Source organism: Canis lupus, chromosome 6 (genome assembly GCF_011100685.1).
Source record: "Canis lupus familiaris isolate Mischka breed German Shepherd chromosome 6, alternate assembly UU_Cfam_GSD_1.0, whole genome shotgun sequence".
In the NCBI taxonomy this organism is placed as follows: domain Eukaryota; kingdom Metazoa; phylum Chordata; class Mammalia; order Carnivora; family Canidae; genus Canis; species Canis lupus.
In genome coordinates this window covers 23,494,376-23,510,026 of record NC_049227.1, presented here as the reverse complement: position 1 = coordinate 23,510,026, position 15,651 = coordinate 23,494,376, and the positions used below count along the sequence as shown (strand labels likewise).

The window sequence follows — 15,651 nt, the reverse complement described above, 5'->3', positions numbered from 1 at the left end:
TAGTAGTATTTTATTGTGGTTTTGATTTACATTTTCCTAATGACTACTAATGTTAGTGCATCTTTTCATGCACTTACTTGACATCCATATAACCTTTTGGTGGATTGTTCAGATATTTTGCCTATTTTTTTTAAAAGATTTTATTTATTTATTTGAGATAGAGAAAGAAGGAGCGCCTGTGCCAGGCGGGGGAGAAGGAGGGTCAGAGGGAGAGTGTGAAGCAGACTCCCCACTGAGCAGGAAGCCCAAGACAGGGCTCAATCCAAGGACCCAGGGATCATGACCTGAACCGAAAGCAGATACTTAATTGAGTGAGCCACCCAGGTGCCCCTCCTATTTTTTAATTGTTTGTCATTGTTATCAGCTTCTACTGCATTGTAAGAGTTCTTTATATATTCTAGATACAAGTCCTTTGTTGGATATATGTTCAGCAAGTACTTTCTCCCCATCTCTCTCGGCTATAAATTTTTAAACTTTTTATTGAAGTATAGTTGACATACAATGTTACATTAGTTTCAGGTGTATAACGTAGTGATTCCACAAGTCTGTATGTTATGCTATGGTCACTACAAGTGTGGCTACCATCTGTCACCATACAATGCTATTACAATGCTATTGACTGTGTTCTCTATGCCACACCTTTTATCCCTTTGACTTACTCATCTCAACTATTAAATGTTAAGAGAAGCATGGCCAAAAGATTTCAACAATTTTTTTCTCAAACCCTCACACTAACATGAATTTCTGTTGATCTCAATAAAAAAAATCATAATAAAGTGGAAAACCAATGTTGCTTTAAGTATATTCATAATTTCTAGAGAAGTGACACATATAAATTATTGGGGTAAAAAGAAAAAATGACAGCTGATTGGAATTTGTTATTTATTTGTCTAAGTCACTTTAACTGTTGGATATAGTAATAAAGGATAAACAGCATATTTTAATTTTCTCAGGCTGTCTTCTAAGGGCTTTCTTTTTGAGGAGTGGAATAAGTGAAAGGAGAAAAGAAGGAACATGTGCTCGTTCTCTCTGATAACTGTTATAAGAGGTCTGTGACTCTTGCACATCACATTCCCCTTAGAGAGACAGGATAGTAAATGGGTTAAGAGCATAGAGTCTGCCAGGGAGGGGGGGCCCACTCTCCTCTTACAGGCTGTGTGACCCTGGGTAAGTTACTCAACCATTCTGTGCCTTGGTTTCCTCATCTGTAACATGAGAATAAAAATAGTGCCTAACAAATAGAATCATTATGAGGATTAAATGACTCAAAATATACAAAGTACTTAAAATGGTTCCTGGCCAAACTAACACTCTAGAAATGTTAGCTTTTATTATTAAGACCTAATGCAGCAAATATTTTATTCGATTTTCACTGCAAGAACACACTGACTTTATCTGTTTTGATTTAGGCTGCTTTGGCATAGGTTTGCCAATACTTATACTGAGACACACTATTCACAAACTCCTACTCAATAAACATGAATGGAGAGCCAAAATCCTCAGTTTGTAGAAGGCTTTATTTTAGTAAATGAAAAAGCAGTCTCTCTCGTTTTTATCATTGGCTGTTATCTTTTTATATATTGGACATTATAATAACAACTAACAATTGAGTACCTCATATACTGAGTGTGTGCTAATGGGAGAGAGAGATAGAGGTTAGCGAAAAGTGGAGACACACAGAGAGTGTTAATTGGAGAAAATGTCCTTAGGTAAAGTAATTTGTCTATGATCACACAGCTGATAAAGTGGCAAAGCTGAATTCAAACCAAGGGACATCTGATTTCAAAATCTTGCACTTTCCACTATGCCACATATTTCTTGTGTTTTATATATTCATGTATTAGAGACTGAGAACAAGAGGCTTCATTTCAATAAGTGGCAATATTTAATTTTACAATATTCCTATATGGAGGACTATAATGGGACTTGCTGGGGTGTTCTATGTATTTTCTCTTACTAAGAAATGCCTTGGATCACATCAGTCACTGAGCCATTGTCTTTCATATCCAGAAAATGAGCTCTTGTTCCTTGAAAGTAGATAAGTAAGCCAAAAGTTAGTCAGGGGGGAAAAAACCCTTTTGTTTATTACAGCACATTTGTATTCTACTTACATAATTCAAAATTCTCTTGTATGTACTTTTTGTTAATGAAAACTTTTCAGGGCTAAACAATGCAATTTTTAATTGAAAACAAAGAATATCTTCTAATCTTTGTTAATGTACATATGTATATTTAGCACAAATTTTTCACTCTAGAACAATGAACTTTTTCTATAATAGCTTGAAATGCAGAAAAAAAGTTAAGTCTGAGCTCTCAACATGAACCTATTAGAATTATGAAAATATGTAAGATTAGGCAAGAAACAAAATTCAAAGAAATGTGGATAGAATCATAAAATTATTGTTTATGGTGCTTGATTTTAGGATAAAAAGTACATTTCAGATATGTTACAGTAAGAAGAGTAGTGAAATATATATTCACTTATTCAATAAATATTTGTATTACCTACTGTGTGCTGGGTGAAGTCTTGGCTTTAACCCCAAATCTTAAAATCTGGATTTATATTAGATTTAGTTGGACCTTTCATATCACCAAAAAGCAATGTTGATTGCTTCTTTTTTTTTTTTAAGATTTATTTATTTTAGAGAATGTGTGTGGGAGCAGGGGAAGGGGTAGAGAGAGAAGAAGAGAGAAAGCAGACTCCCCACTGAGTGCAGAGCCTGTCATGGGGCTCCGTTCTGAGACCCAGAGATCATGACCTGAGCCAGATCATGACCTGAGCCGAAATCAAGAGCCAGACACTTAACAGACTGAGCCACCCAGGTGCCCCATGTTGATTGCTTCTAAGCAATGGATTTTTTTTTTTTTTTTTAAAGCAATGGATTCTTTCATGTGGTTGGTTTTAGTAAAATCTCTTCATGTTAGGGTAAAAATGAAAGTGTAGGAAACCGTTGTTCATTTAATAGGAAATAATAGCTGTTTCTTTGTTATTATGGAATATTACTATCCTTAGTCAATTTTTACAGATTATGTGGATACTAGCATTTCTAGTCACAATAGACCGTATTACTTGTGTGTTTCAACTGATATTGCAATTCAGAAGCAAATTTATTTTTTGCTGAGAACACTTATTTTATCATCAGCAAGAGTAAGCAGAATTCATGGTGTTTCATCTTAACACGATGTCACTCTGTTTCCATTACAGTGCCTTGTACTTATCAGTCAGTCCTGGCTGAAGAAGTTTGGTTACTATAAAATCATCTTAATTTCCTTCTACCTAGAAGGAACAGCCTCTATTGTCATGTTGCTTCTTGGACAGCAATACTATTACTTTTTGGCCCTTTATCTCACTATTATCATGTAAGTAAATGCCAGTGCCACTCCCCAAATTACACTAGGTCTTGCCATTTTCACCCTTTCAAGCAGTGAAACATTTTTGATCTGAACTGTGTTGAATATTCATTTCTAGGTAATCATTATACCTTTCTGCCAAACTGAATGTTCACAGTTGTTGTTGTTTTTTTTTTTTTCTTTTTTAGAGGGGAGGCAGTAGCAGAGGCAGAGAGAGAATCTTTTTTTTTCCAGAAAATTTTGTTTTATTTTATCTTTTAATTTAAATTCAATAATTAGCATATATTATTGGTTTCAGAGGTAGATGTCAGTGATTCACCAGTTTTATATAATACCCAGTGCTCATTACATCACATGCCTTCCTTAATGTCCATCACCCAGATACTCCAACCCCCAATCCAATCCCCTCCCTTCTAGCAACCCTCAGTTTGTTTCCCATAATTAAGAGTCTCTTATGGTTTGTCTCCCTCTCTGATTTCATCTTGTTTTATTTTTTCCTCTCTTCCCCTATGTTCCTCTATTCTGTTTCTTAAATTCCACATATGAGTGAAATCATATGATAATTCCCTTTCCCTGATTGACTTATTTTGCTTAGCATAATATCTTCTAGTTTCATCCACGTCATTGCAGATGGCAAGATTTCAGTTTTTGAGTAGTATTCCACTGAGTATGTATATACCACATTTTTATCCGCTCATCTGTTGATGGGATATCTGGGCTCTATCCATAGTTTGGCTATTGTGGACATTGCTGTTCTACACACTGGGGTGCAGGTGCCCCTTCGGATCACTACATTTGTATCTTTGGGGTAACTACCTAATAGTGCAATTGCTGGGTCCTAGGGTAGCTCTATTTTCAGCTTTTGAGGAACCTCCATACTGTTTTCCAGAGGGGAGAGAATCTTAGCAGGCTCCATGCCCAGCACAGCACCTGACTCAGGGCTCCATCTCCTGACCTTGAGATCATAACCTGAGATGAAATCAAGAGTCAGACACTTAACTGCCTGAGCCACCCAGGTGCACCTCACAGCTTCTTCTGTGAAGTTATTTCAAACATTAGATTTTGTAGTAAAGTTCCTCTTTTTAACCCTATTAAAGTGCATTACATAGTAAATGCTGCTGCCAAATAAGGATCTTGCCCCCAAAACATATTTTTTTGCCTTTGTCAACATCTCGGGAAGTGGGTCTACAGTCTGCCTAGGTGTCCAAGCCAGCAAATTTGTCTTCTCTTTCTTCTTTGTCTCCTACATCCAATATGCTATCAATTTATTAGTAGTTTTATTTTCCTCACATGTCCCAAATCCATCTCTTCCCTGCTCCCATTGCCATTCCTTTAGATCAGATCCTCATTGTCTCTCACATGGAGTAGTATATGGCCTTCTAGATGGTCCTCTTGGCTGGAGTCTCCAGACCCTCCAACCCCGTCGTCCACACTACTCCTAGAATAACATGTCATTCCTCTGTTTAAAGATCTTAAGTGGCTTCTCATTGCTTTCAAGATATAATCCAAATGATGACACATGAAGTCTTTTGTTACATAGTTCCTGTTTACTTAACTTCATCCTCATTTTTTATTACTCTTCCAGTTTCACTGTCCTCCACATCAAACAGGAATACTTTGTAGTTCTAGGTTCAAATACATCATGTCAACATGCAGCATTCTGTGCCCTGATAGCTCTTCACCATTGCCTGCCTGGCTCTCTCCTGGTGTTTCTTAAGGCTGCAGCTCAGGGATGGGCTTCTCTGAAAAGCCTTCTTTGATTTCTTCATCTGGATTAGGTATCCTTCCTACATGACTCCATACCCTCTGCTTATCTGTTCTGTAGCATTTATCCCCCTGCGTGTGTCTGCCTTTGGCCGCCAATGGACTGAGTTTATTGTGAGTAGAGTCTAGTCTCTTATCACTGTGGCCCCATTATCTACTATAGTTCCTACAAATAGTTGATCATTAAAAAATGTGTTTGGGGTGAATAAATTAATAATCCCTAGGTCCTTGCTGGAATAATTTGAGAAAATTTTCAAGATTTGTTTGCATTTTGAACAAATTGGTAGTGGAGAGTATAGTAACTAACTCCAATGATTGAATCTCTGCAGAATTTCATAACATTAGAACCTCACATAGATAACTATTTTATAAGTCTGTAATGGTGGCCCTGCCTATATCATATTTAAAAGACTTTTTAAAAATATTTATTTATTTGAGAGAGAGATTGTGGGAGAGAGAGATTGTGTGTGTGTGTGTGTGTGTGTGTGAGAGAGAGAGAGAGAGAGAGAGAGAGAGTACAAGAGGGGGCAGTCAGAGGGAAAGCAGACTCCTTGCCAATTGGGGAGCTTGATATGGGGCTCCATAATGGGACTCTGGGATCGTGGCCTGAGCTAAAGGCAGATGCTTAACAGACTGAGCCACCCAGGCAGCCCTAAAATGACATTTTAAAAAAGGTTTTATTTTTAAAGTAATCTCTACATTCAATGTGGGGGTTGAAGTCACAACCCTGAGAACAAGAGTTGCATTCTCTACTGACTGAGCCATCCAGGCACCCCCTAAAATGACTTATAGTGATTTTTAGAATGAAAGTTTTTTTTGCCTTTTTTTACTTAAACTCTCCCCCTATTTTTATTCTTCTATCATTATTAAAATGTTATATGATCTTTTATAGTCCTTAATTTATCCTACTTTTGATATCAAGAGAAAAATGTCTGATTAATTTCCCTGACCTGTTTTGTTCTTTAGAATCTGCCTATAAGTTAATCAGATTAAATGGGAAGGTAGTTGTTTGGGAATGAGGAAAAAGCATAAAAACTATTTTTTGAAAAAGAGACTCAATTATAGAGAACAAAGTGATGGTTATGGGGCGCAGGTACTTTAAACAGTTGATGGAGATTAAGGAATGCACTTGTAGCAATAAGCACCAGATATCATATGAAAGCATAGAATCACTAACTGTACACCTGAAACTAATATACTGTATGTTAACTCACTGTAATTTAAATAAAAACTATCATAAATAAATAAAAATATTTTAAAATAAAAAATAAAAAAATAAAAAAACTCCACAAACAAATCTTTTTAAAAACCCCAAGCAAAAGTAGTTATTTCTTCTCTCTCTGCCTATGTCTCCGCCTCTCTCTCTCTCTCTGACTATCATAAATAAATAAAAATTAAAAAAAAAAAAAAAAAAAGGGATCCCTGGGTGGCGCAGCGGTTTAGTGCCTGCCTTTGGCCCAGGGCGCAATCCTGGAGACCCGGGATCGAATCCCATATCGGGCTCCTGGTGCATGGAGCCTGCTTCTCTCTCTGCCTATGTCTCCGCCTCTCTCTCTCTCTCTCTGACTATCATAAATAAATAAAAATTTAAAAAAAAGTAGTTATTTCATTTTTTAAAAAGAATTATATACTCATAGATATATAATATTTGGAGGCAGGATGGAAGTGTGTGCCTAATATATCTTTATTTTTATAGTATAGTTGGCCTTCAAACAACACAAGTTTGAATAGCATGGGTCCACTTATACAAGGACTTTTTTTTGATAACTATAGTATAGTACTATAAGTGTATTTCCCTTCCTCGTGATAATTTTCTTTTTTTATGATAATTTTCTTATGAACACTCTCTCTTCCCCAGCTAACTTTTTTGTAAGAATATATAATGCATATGATATACAAAATATGTGTTACATGTTTATGCTATTGATAAGGCTTCCAGTAAACAGTCAGCTATTAGTGATTAAGTTTTAAGGGGGCAAAAGGTATATGTGAATTTTCCACTGCCTGAGGGGTCAGCACCTCTGACCCCCATGTTGTTCAAGAGTCAACTGTATGTTATTTCATTTTTCTTTCTTACAAAGCTTCAACTTTCATTTGATATTTGTTTTTTGATTTTGATATTTGTGCCTCCTCATTATATGCATATTTTATATGTTTATTTTAAAATTGCTTCTAGGGTGATTGTGCAAGCTTCTTTTTGCTTATTTAACCTGCCACTAGCTGATATGGTTGATGCAGATTTACTGAAATTCAATCGGCAGTAAGTACATTTATTCAAGTATTAGCTACAAGAATATCAAGGTAAGACCTATCAGAGTCTGCCTGTTATATTGCCACTACAAATCACGTATCTAAGAGACAATCGTAAGAGGCATCATTGGGAATTAGAGAGCAGAACATAATATAGGATATTCATAATTGTTTGCCCTGGGCAACTTTTCCCTGCTTTTGAAAGGGCATCATAATTTTTTATTCCTCAGGTTCACACAGCCAATGCTACAACAGGATTAGATCTCAGAAACCAAAGTGAAATCTCAGCTTTATGTTCTATGTATTGCAGTATGCCTTATTACACTGGTTGTTAAGGCAAAATGGCCTTTGCTCTGTGACATTGCAAGAGTTAAAATTAAAAGCAAAAAAAGATCATCTTATCTTTTTTTTATTTTAGAGATTTTATTTATTAGAGAGAGAGAGAGCACACGCACACGCATGCACGCAGAGAAAGAGAAAGGGAGAGAGAGAGAGAGAGAGAGAGAGAGAGAACAGGGGCAGGGGAGAGGGAAAAGCAGACTCCCTGCTGAGCAGAGAGCCTGCCACACAGCTCAATCCCAGGACCCGGGGATCATGGCCTGAGCAGAAGGCAAATACTTAACTGACTGAGCCACCCTGGTGCCCTACATCTTATCCTTTTTTTACTTGAAAAGCTATAAGCTGATGCTGGTGAGGGTTTTTTTTTTTTTTTTTTTGTATGGTTATAAGCTTTTTACATCAGTTATAAAATTCACATTATTGGTAAGTATGTTCTGATATGTGCCCTATTTTACAGATTAGAGAGGAATGTGTTATTTTAACACCAGTACATTCTAAATTTTTCTACAGAGCTAATAAAGAATGCTCTGTAGAAACATTTAGACTGAATGGCCTTTTTTTTAAAATGAAATTTATATTGAGAAACTCTTTGCCAATCCAGCTGCTTGAGTTCCTCTTTACATAATTCCTTTCCTTGTTTCAGGGTTTTGTTGCTAAGTTATGTTTGGATAAGCAAGATGGTGAGCTCCTTACATTGCAGGACCATGTCCTCACTTTCTAGTGTCTAGAAAAGTGACTGACTCAAATCACTTTTTTTAAACGAGTAATTTAACAAGAAGAAACCTCAGTTAACATCTTATAGTTCTCAAACTCTTTTTGAATGAGACTGGAAACAAGTAAATAAAATGTCTTAAACAGTTGGAAAGAAAAGGGCACCAACATTTACCACATGCCAGTCTGTACATGCATTATATGGTTCATTCAAGTCTCACACCGGCTTTGTGTGGTAGATATTATTTACTCCATAAATATGTATTGATTGCCTCCTAATGTGTGAGGCATTGTGGTAAATGCTGGAGATACAATATAGGAGGCCTTGTAACAGATTCCCTCTAAAACATACTCTCTCCTTTTTTTTATTTTTAATTTTTTTTTTAAATTTCTTATTTTATTTTATTTATGATAGGCACACAGTGAGAGAGAGAGAGAGAGGCAGAGACATAGGCAGAGGGAGAAGCAGGCTCCATGCACCGGGAGCCCGACGTGGGACTCGATCCCGGGTCTCCAGGATCGCGCCCTGGGCCAAAGGCAGGCGCCAAACCGCTGCGCCACCCAGGGATCCCTATTTTTAATTTTTTGAAAAAGATTTTATTTATTTATTTTAGAGAGAGAGAGAGCATGTGCAAGTGAAGGGATGGTGAGCAGAGGGGAACAGAGAGAGAGAGGGGAAAGAATCCCAAGCAGACTCCATGCTGAGGACAGAGTCCAACCCAGGGCTTGATCTTAACAACCCTGAGATCATGACCTGAGCCAAAACCAAGAGTTGGACACCCAATCACCTGAGCCACCCAGGCACTTCTTTAATTTTTAATTTTTTAAGTAATCTCTGCATCCAATGCTCAAACTCATGCCCCTGAGATCAAGAGTTGCATGCTCTACCAACTGAGCCAGCCAGGGGCTCCTAAAACATACTCTTATACACATTGCATGCTATATGCTTTTGACAAGTGGCTACTGTTAAGGATACTGTATTTTTTGCTGGCATTAAGCTGCATCCTTACCAAAAGTTAGTACTTTTTGTTTCAAATCTGTTAATGTCAGCTGTAACTGTTATTATAATGACATTATATAACTTAGAAACTATAAGGGTGATATGAAAGTTATTTCTATGAAAACTAAGTTGAATGCTTTATAAAGGTTTAACAAAGGTAAAATTAAATGAAATACTCTCAGATCTGATGTGATGAGAACTATAAATGTTTTTAGGAGAAAGTAATAAACCTAAAGCTATTGTGTACTCAGAATGCCTTGTAAACAACTTTAGATTCTCTCTATAACTGGCAGTAGAAACTGTAGATCATGTAATATGGATACTGTCCTTGCAAGAAAGAAGCACATCACTTTCACCTGTGGGCCCGTACTTGAAGAAAAAACCCAAAGGAAAGATTGATGAATGAGTACATTTCACTTAAAATAGTTAACTTCCCTTTTTCTAAAAAGGATTGTTTTGCTCTAGCCAACTGTCATCCTGATCATGTCAGATAAGAACTTAATACAATGAGCCAAAACAGAGGTAGACTTTACCCCTATGGCACTGGCAGCCTAGTGGGGGAGAGAGACAGCAGTTGTATTATAATATTATATCATCATACAACCATAGTTATCCTCATTTTCAAGAAACTAATAGTCATGAGGGTATATTAACTTTCCCAAGGTAATATAACCAGCAGATTGAAGAACTGGGAGTGAAACCTAAATTCTTCCCATCAAATCAGACTTCCTGCAATTCTCTGGCTAATCTTTCTTCCCTTTCTTTTTTCTTTCTCCTTCCCTTTTTCTTGCTTTTTCTTCTCTTTCTCCTCTTTGGTTTCAAGGCATCCATCATTAATGGAACATGACAAGATTTCAGTTTAGTAAGTCAATACACTGGATTACTGTTTTTTTTTTTTTAAATATGACATGACTTAATTATCAAAAATGATATGGCAGAATTCTTACTTAGAACACCCTTAAGTAATCCTTAATGAAATCTGGACTGAGAAACTTAAGTGTGAATCCCAGCTTTACTACTTACTAGGTGTGTGATTGTGGACAAATTCACCTATTCTCCTATCTCTAAAATAGGAGTGAAAATGTCTTCCTCATAGGACTGTTGTGAGGTTTACAATTTTTTTTTTTTTTAAAGCAGGCTCCCTCCCAATGTGGGGCTTGAACTCATGGGTCCTGAGCTCAAGAGTCACATCCTCTACCAGCTGAGCCAGCCCCGGGCACTCCTGTTGTGGGGTTTAAATGACTTAACATAGAATAGGGTACATACAGCTCTCACTTATTGATTCTATTCAAGAATCTAGCTGTGTCTCTCTTTGATCTGTTTCTTCATTGAAAGAGTTTGGTTCGGGGTACCTGAGTGGTTCAGTCAGTTAAATATCTACCTTTGGCACCAGCCATTATCTCTGGGTCCCAGGATCGAGGCCTGCATTAAGCTCCCTGCTCGGTGGGGAGTCTGCTTCTTCCTCTCCATCTGCCTCTGTCCCTCTCTCTAATTATGCTCTCTTTCTCTCTCTCTCTCAAGTAAATAAATAAATACGTTAAAAAAAAAAAGAAAGAAAAAGTTTGATTCTTCTATCTTTATGACCACTACAACTGAGAAGTTAATATTCTATAACTACTATTTCTATTATTGTCTGATTAGGGTCAAGGAGGACTTATTGACGAAAAGGTCCTTGATATACACATACATACATATAATATATACACATACACACACACACACACACGTAATTTCTGTGTGATGCAGACCCATGCTATCTTTGTCTGTTTCAGGTCACCTCTTTCCTCAATGGTTTTTGGCATCAATGCTTTGTTTACAAAACCTGCTCAGTCTTTAGCTCCCATGATGATACTCTCTAAGCTAAAACAGTATGGATATGGAAACCCAGATAAAAGGTAGAGTAAAAATGCCTTTGAAATAATGTAAAGGAAATATGAAAGCAAACTCAGCCTTTTACATTGATTACTAGGCAATTGTTTTGGACTTTGGATATTATTTGTCATTGATTTTCAGATCTTGAGTAAGCTATAACAGAGTACTAATGTCAAAGAAATTTTCATAGGAATATCTTTAAGGGTGTTCTTTAAATATTACTGCAAATGCTTATATAATTCAAAGTAAACTGCATATTGATTGCTTTCATTTTTTAACTAAATCATTCATTCACAAATGTTTCTGAGGACATGCTATTATCTGCCAGGTTTAAAGGTGCTGGGGATATAAGAAGAATAAGGAGCCTCCAAGGATCCCCACAGATTATAAAACACTGTGATAAGGGCTCTACCAGAAGCATAAAATAGGGCACTGTGGTAATACAGAGAAGAGATTCCTACTTTAGTCTGCTTGGAGCAAGGAGTAAAGAAGAGGGGGTTCCTGAGCTGAGCTGAGTTTTGGAGGTTGAGTTGGATTTCCCCTCTTGAACCTTGAAGAACATCATTCCAGGCAAAGAAAACAGCATGGCAAATGTCTGAAAGCATGAGAGAACTTTTTTTTAAAAAAGATTTATTTATTTATTTATTTATTTATTTATTTATTTATTTATTTATTTATTTATTTATTTATTTAAAGCAGAGGGGAAGGACAGAGGGAGAGGGAGAAGCAGACTCCCTGCTGGGCAGGGAACCTGACATGGGACTCCATCCCAGGACCCCAGGGTCATAACCTGAGTTGAAGGCAGATGCCTAACCAACTGAGTGACCCAGGTGCTGGAGAGAACTCTTAATAAGCTATTCACTTATTCACTCAACAAATGTCACTGAGAGCCTACCATGTCCTCTGCTCCGTGATAGGGTAGTGAACTGCAGTGAATAAACAGAGATCTGTGCCCTCATGGACTTAGTTCTAATGGGAGACAAGAAGATCAAAAATCAAATAAAATACATAATATGTTAGCTGGCAATAAGTTTTTTGGTAAAAATATGAAGTGGAATAAGAAAGTTGTAGAAAGCTCCATTTGTAATTAGAGTAAGGAAGGTGACATTTGAATAAATGCAGGGAGTTAGGAGGGCATCATGGAGGCTCTCTGGGGGAAGAGTGTTCCTGGCAGAAAACACAGCAAGTGCAAAAGAACAGAGGGATACCATACTTGGTTTTCTAGATCTCACAAGGGAGCCAGTATGGTTGGAGCAGAGTAAGCAAGAGGGAGGCCAGGTCTTGTAGGTCCCTGCAGCTCTGCTTCGTTACTTGGTTTCACTATGAGATAAATGGTGGTAGTGAGGCAGTGGAAGATTTGTTTATTTTTTTATTTATTTGTTTTATTGTTATTTTTTAAAATATTTTATTTACTTGAGAGAGAAAACTCATGCAAGGCAGGGTGGGGGAGGAGCAAAAGGGAAGGGGAAAGAATCTCAAGCAGACTTGCGTTGAGTGCAGAGCCCCTCTCACAACCCTGAGATCATAACCTGAACCAAAACCAAGAGTTGGTCACTGAACCAACTGAGCCACTCAGGTGCCCCTATTTACTTTATTTCTTAGAGCAGTTTTAGAGTGACAAGAAAACTGAGCAGGAAGTGTAAAGTTCCTGTATATTCGTCCTTCACCAGATAGAGACACCACCATATAAACATATCCACCTTCCCAGAGCGGTACATTGGTTACAATCAATGAAGCTACACTGACATATCATTATCACCCAAAGACCATGGTATGCATTTGGGTTTATTCTTGGTGTTGTACATTCTGTTGGTTTTGACAAATATATAATGACATTTATCCACCATCAAAGTATCCTAGAGAATAGTTTCATTGCCCTAAAAATCCTCTGTGCTTTAACTATTCATCCCATCCTCCATCTAACCCCAACAACAAATAATATTTTTGTCTCCATGATTTGCCTTTCTCAGAATGTCAGATAATTGGAATCATATAGCATGTAGCCTTTCCAGATAGGTTTCTTTCACTTAGTAATATGCATTTATGTTTCCTCCATGTCTTTTCATGGCTTGTAACTTATTTCTTTTTAGCATTGATTAGTATTCCATTGTCTGGATGTATACTTTATTTATCTATTCACCCACTGAGACATCTTGGTTGCTTGCAAGTTTTGGCAATTACAAACAAAGCTGTTATAAACATCCATACACAGGTTTTTGTGTGGATATATGTTTTCAGTTCCTTTGGGTAAATACCAAGGAGCATAATTGCTGAATTGTATGATAAATGTATGTTTAATGGTGTAAGAAACTACCAAACTGTCTTCAAAAGCAACTGTACCATTTTGAATTCCCATCAGCAAAGAAAGAAAGAGTTCTTATTGTTACACGTCCTCATCAGTATTTACTCTTGTCAATGTTTTGGACTTTAGCCATTTTAATAGTTATATATCTCATTTTAATTTGCAGTTTCCTAATGCTTTATGCTGTGGAACATCTTCTCATATGCTTATTTGCCACTTGTATGTCTTTGGCAAGGTGTCCAGGTCTTTTGCCCATTTTTAAATCAAGTTATTAGTTTTCTTTTTTTAAAAGATTTTAGGGATCCCTGGGTGGCGCAGCGGTTTGGCGCCTGCCTTTGGCCCAGGGCGCGATCCTGGAGACCCGGGATCAAATCCCACATCGGGCTCCCGGTGCATGGAGCCTGCTTCTCCCTCTGCGTATGTCTCTGCCTCTCTCTCTCTCTCTCTCTCTGTGTGACTATCATAAATAAAAAAAATAAAGATTTTATTTATTTATTCATGAGAGACATGGAGAGAGAAGCAGGCTCCCTCTGGGAAACTTGTTGTGGGACTCGATCCCAGGATCCCAGGAACAAATGCTGAACCACTGAGCTACCCAGGTGCCCCCAAGTTGTTCATTTTTTTATTGTTGAGTTTTAAGATTTCTTTGCATATTTAGGAATATAATCCCTTATCAGATGTGCCTTTTGAAAATATTTTCTCCCAGTCCATGACTTGTCTTCTCATCCTTTTGAAAGTGTCTCTAGCAGAGCAGAAGTTTTTGATTTTAATGAAGTCCAGTTTATCAGTTATTTCTTTCATAGATTGTGACTTTTCTGTTGTATCTGAAAAATCATCACTATACCCAAGTCACCCAGATTTTCTCCTGTGTTATCTTTTAGGAGTTTTATAGTTTTGCACTTTACATTTACATCTGTGATCTATTGTGAGTTAATTTTTGCAAAAGTGTGAGGTCTGTGTCTAGATGTTGCATGTAGATGTCCAGTTATTCCAGTACTGTGTGTTAAAAGACTTTTTTTCTCCATTGTATTGCTTTTGTGCCTTTATCAAAGATCAGCTAATTACATTTATGTGGATCTATTTCTGGCTTCTCCATTGCATTCTACTGATCTATTTGTTCTTTGCCAATATCATTCTATCTTGATTTTGTTGCTTTATAGTAAGTCTTTTCTTTTAAAAATGTTATTTATTTATTTGAGAGAGACAAAGAGAGCACAAGCAGGGGGAGGGACAAGCAGACCCCCACTGAGTGGGAAGCCAGATGCAGGACTTGATCCCAAGATCCTGAGTTCATGACCTGAGCTGAAGTCATATGGAGCCACCAACTGAGCCACCCAGGTGCCCCTATAGTAAGTTTTGATGTCAGGTAATGTCAGCCCACTGGCTTTGTTCTTCTTCAGTATTGTGTTGCCTGTTTTTAATCTTTTGCCTTTCCATATAAAATTTGGAATAAATTTGTTTATATACACAAAATAACCTGCTGAGATTTTGATTGAGATTGTATTACATCTATAGATCAAGTGAGGAAGTACTGACATCGACAATATTGAATCTTCTTATCCATGAACATGGACTATCTTTCCATTTATTTAGTTCATTTTTTTTTTAATTTTTATTTATTTATGATAGTCACAGAGAGAGAGAGAGAGGCAGAGACACAGGCAGAGGGAGAAGCAGGCTCCATGCACTGGGAGCCCGACGTGGGATTTGATCCCGGGTCTCCGGGATCGCGCCCTGGGCCAAAGGCAGGCGCCAAACCGCTGCGCCACCCAGGGATCCCTATTTAGTTCATTTTTTATTTCTTTCATCAGAACTTTGTAGTTTTCTTCATGTAGATCTTATACATATTTTATTATATTTATACTTAAAAGTCATTAATTTTTAGGATGCTAATGTTAATGGCATTATGTTTTTAATTTCAAGTTCTACTTGTTTATCATTGATATATGTATGCAACGGATATACGTAAGCAACTGACTTTTGTATATTAACTTGTATCCTGCAACCTTGCTATAATTGTTTATTAGTTCCAGGAGGTTTTTGTTGTTGATTCTTCTGAATT

At 37.1% G+C, this 15,651-nt stretch overlaps 1 protein-coding gene across 9 annotated transcripts in view; it reads left to right on the top strand.

The window, feature by feature from the left end:
• Window positions 1-15,651, top strand: part of LOC489976 (transmembrane protein 180) — a 50,630-nt gene that overhangs the window by 11,462 nt on the left and 23,517 nt on the right. For 7 of the 9 annotated variants that reach the window (XM_038540061.1, XM_038540060.1, XM_038540057.1 and 4 more), the window contains 3 exons: window positions 3,206-3,360; window positions 7,292-7,375; window positions 11,188-11,310. In XM_038540061.1, coding sequence (XP_038395989.1) covers window positions 3,206-3,360; window positions 7,292-7,375; window positions 11,188-11,310 — 362 coding nt within the window. Of the gene's footprint in view, window positions 1-3,205; window positions 3,361-7,291; window positions 7,376-7,595; window positions 7,642-11,187; window positions 11,311-11,615; window positions 11,782-15,651 lie in introns of those variants that run through there. The other 2 variants (XM_038540059.1, XM_038540063.1) reach the window with 2 other exon arrangements.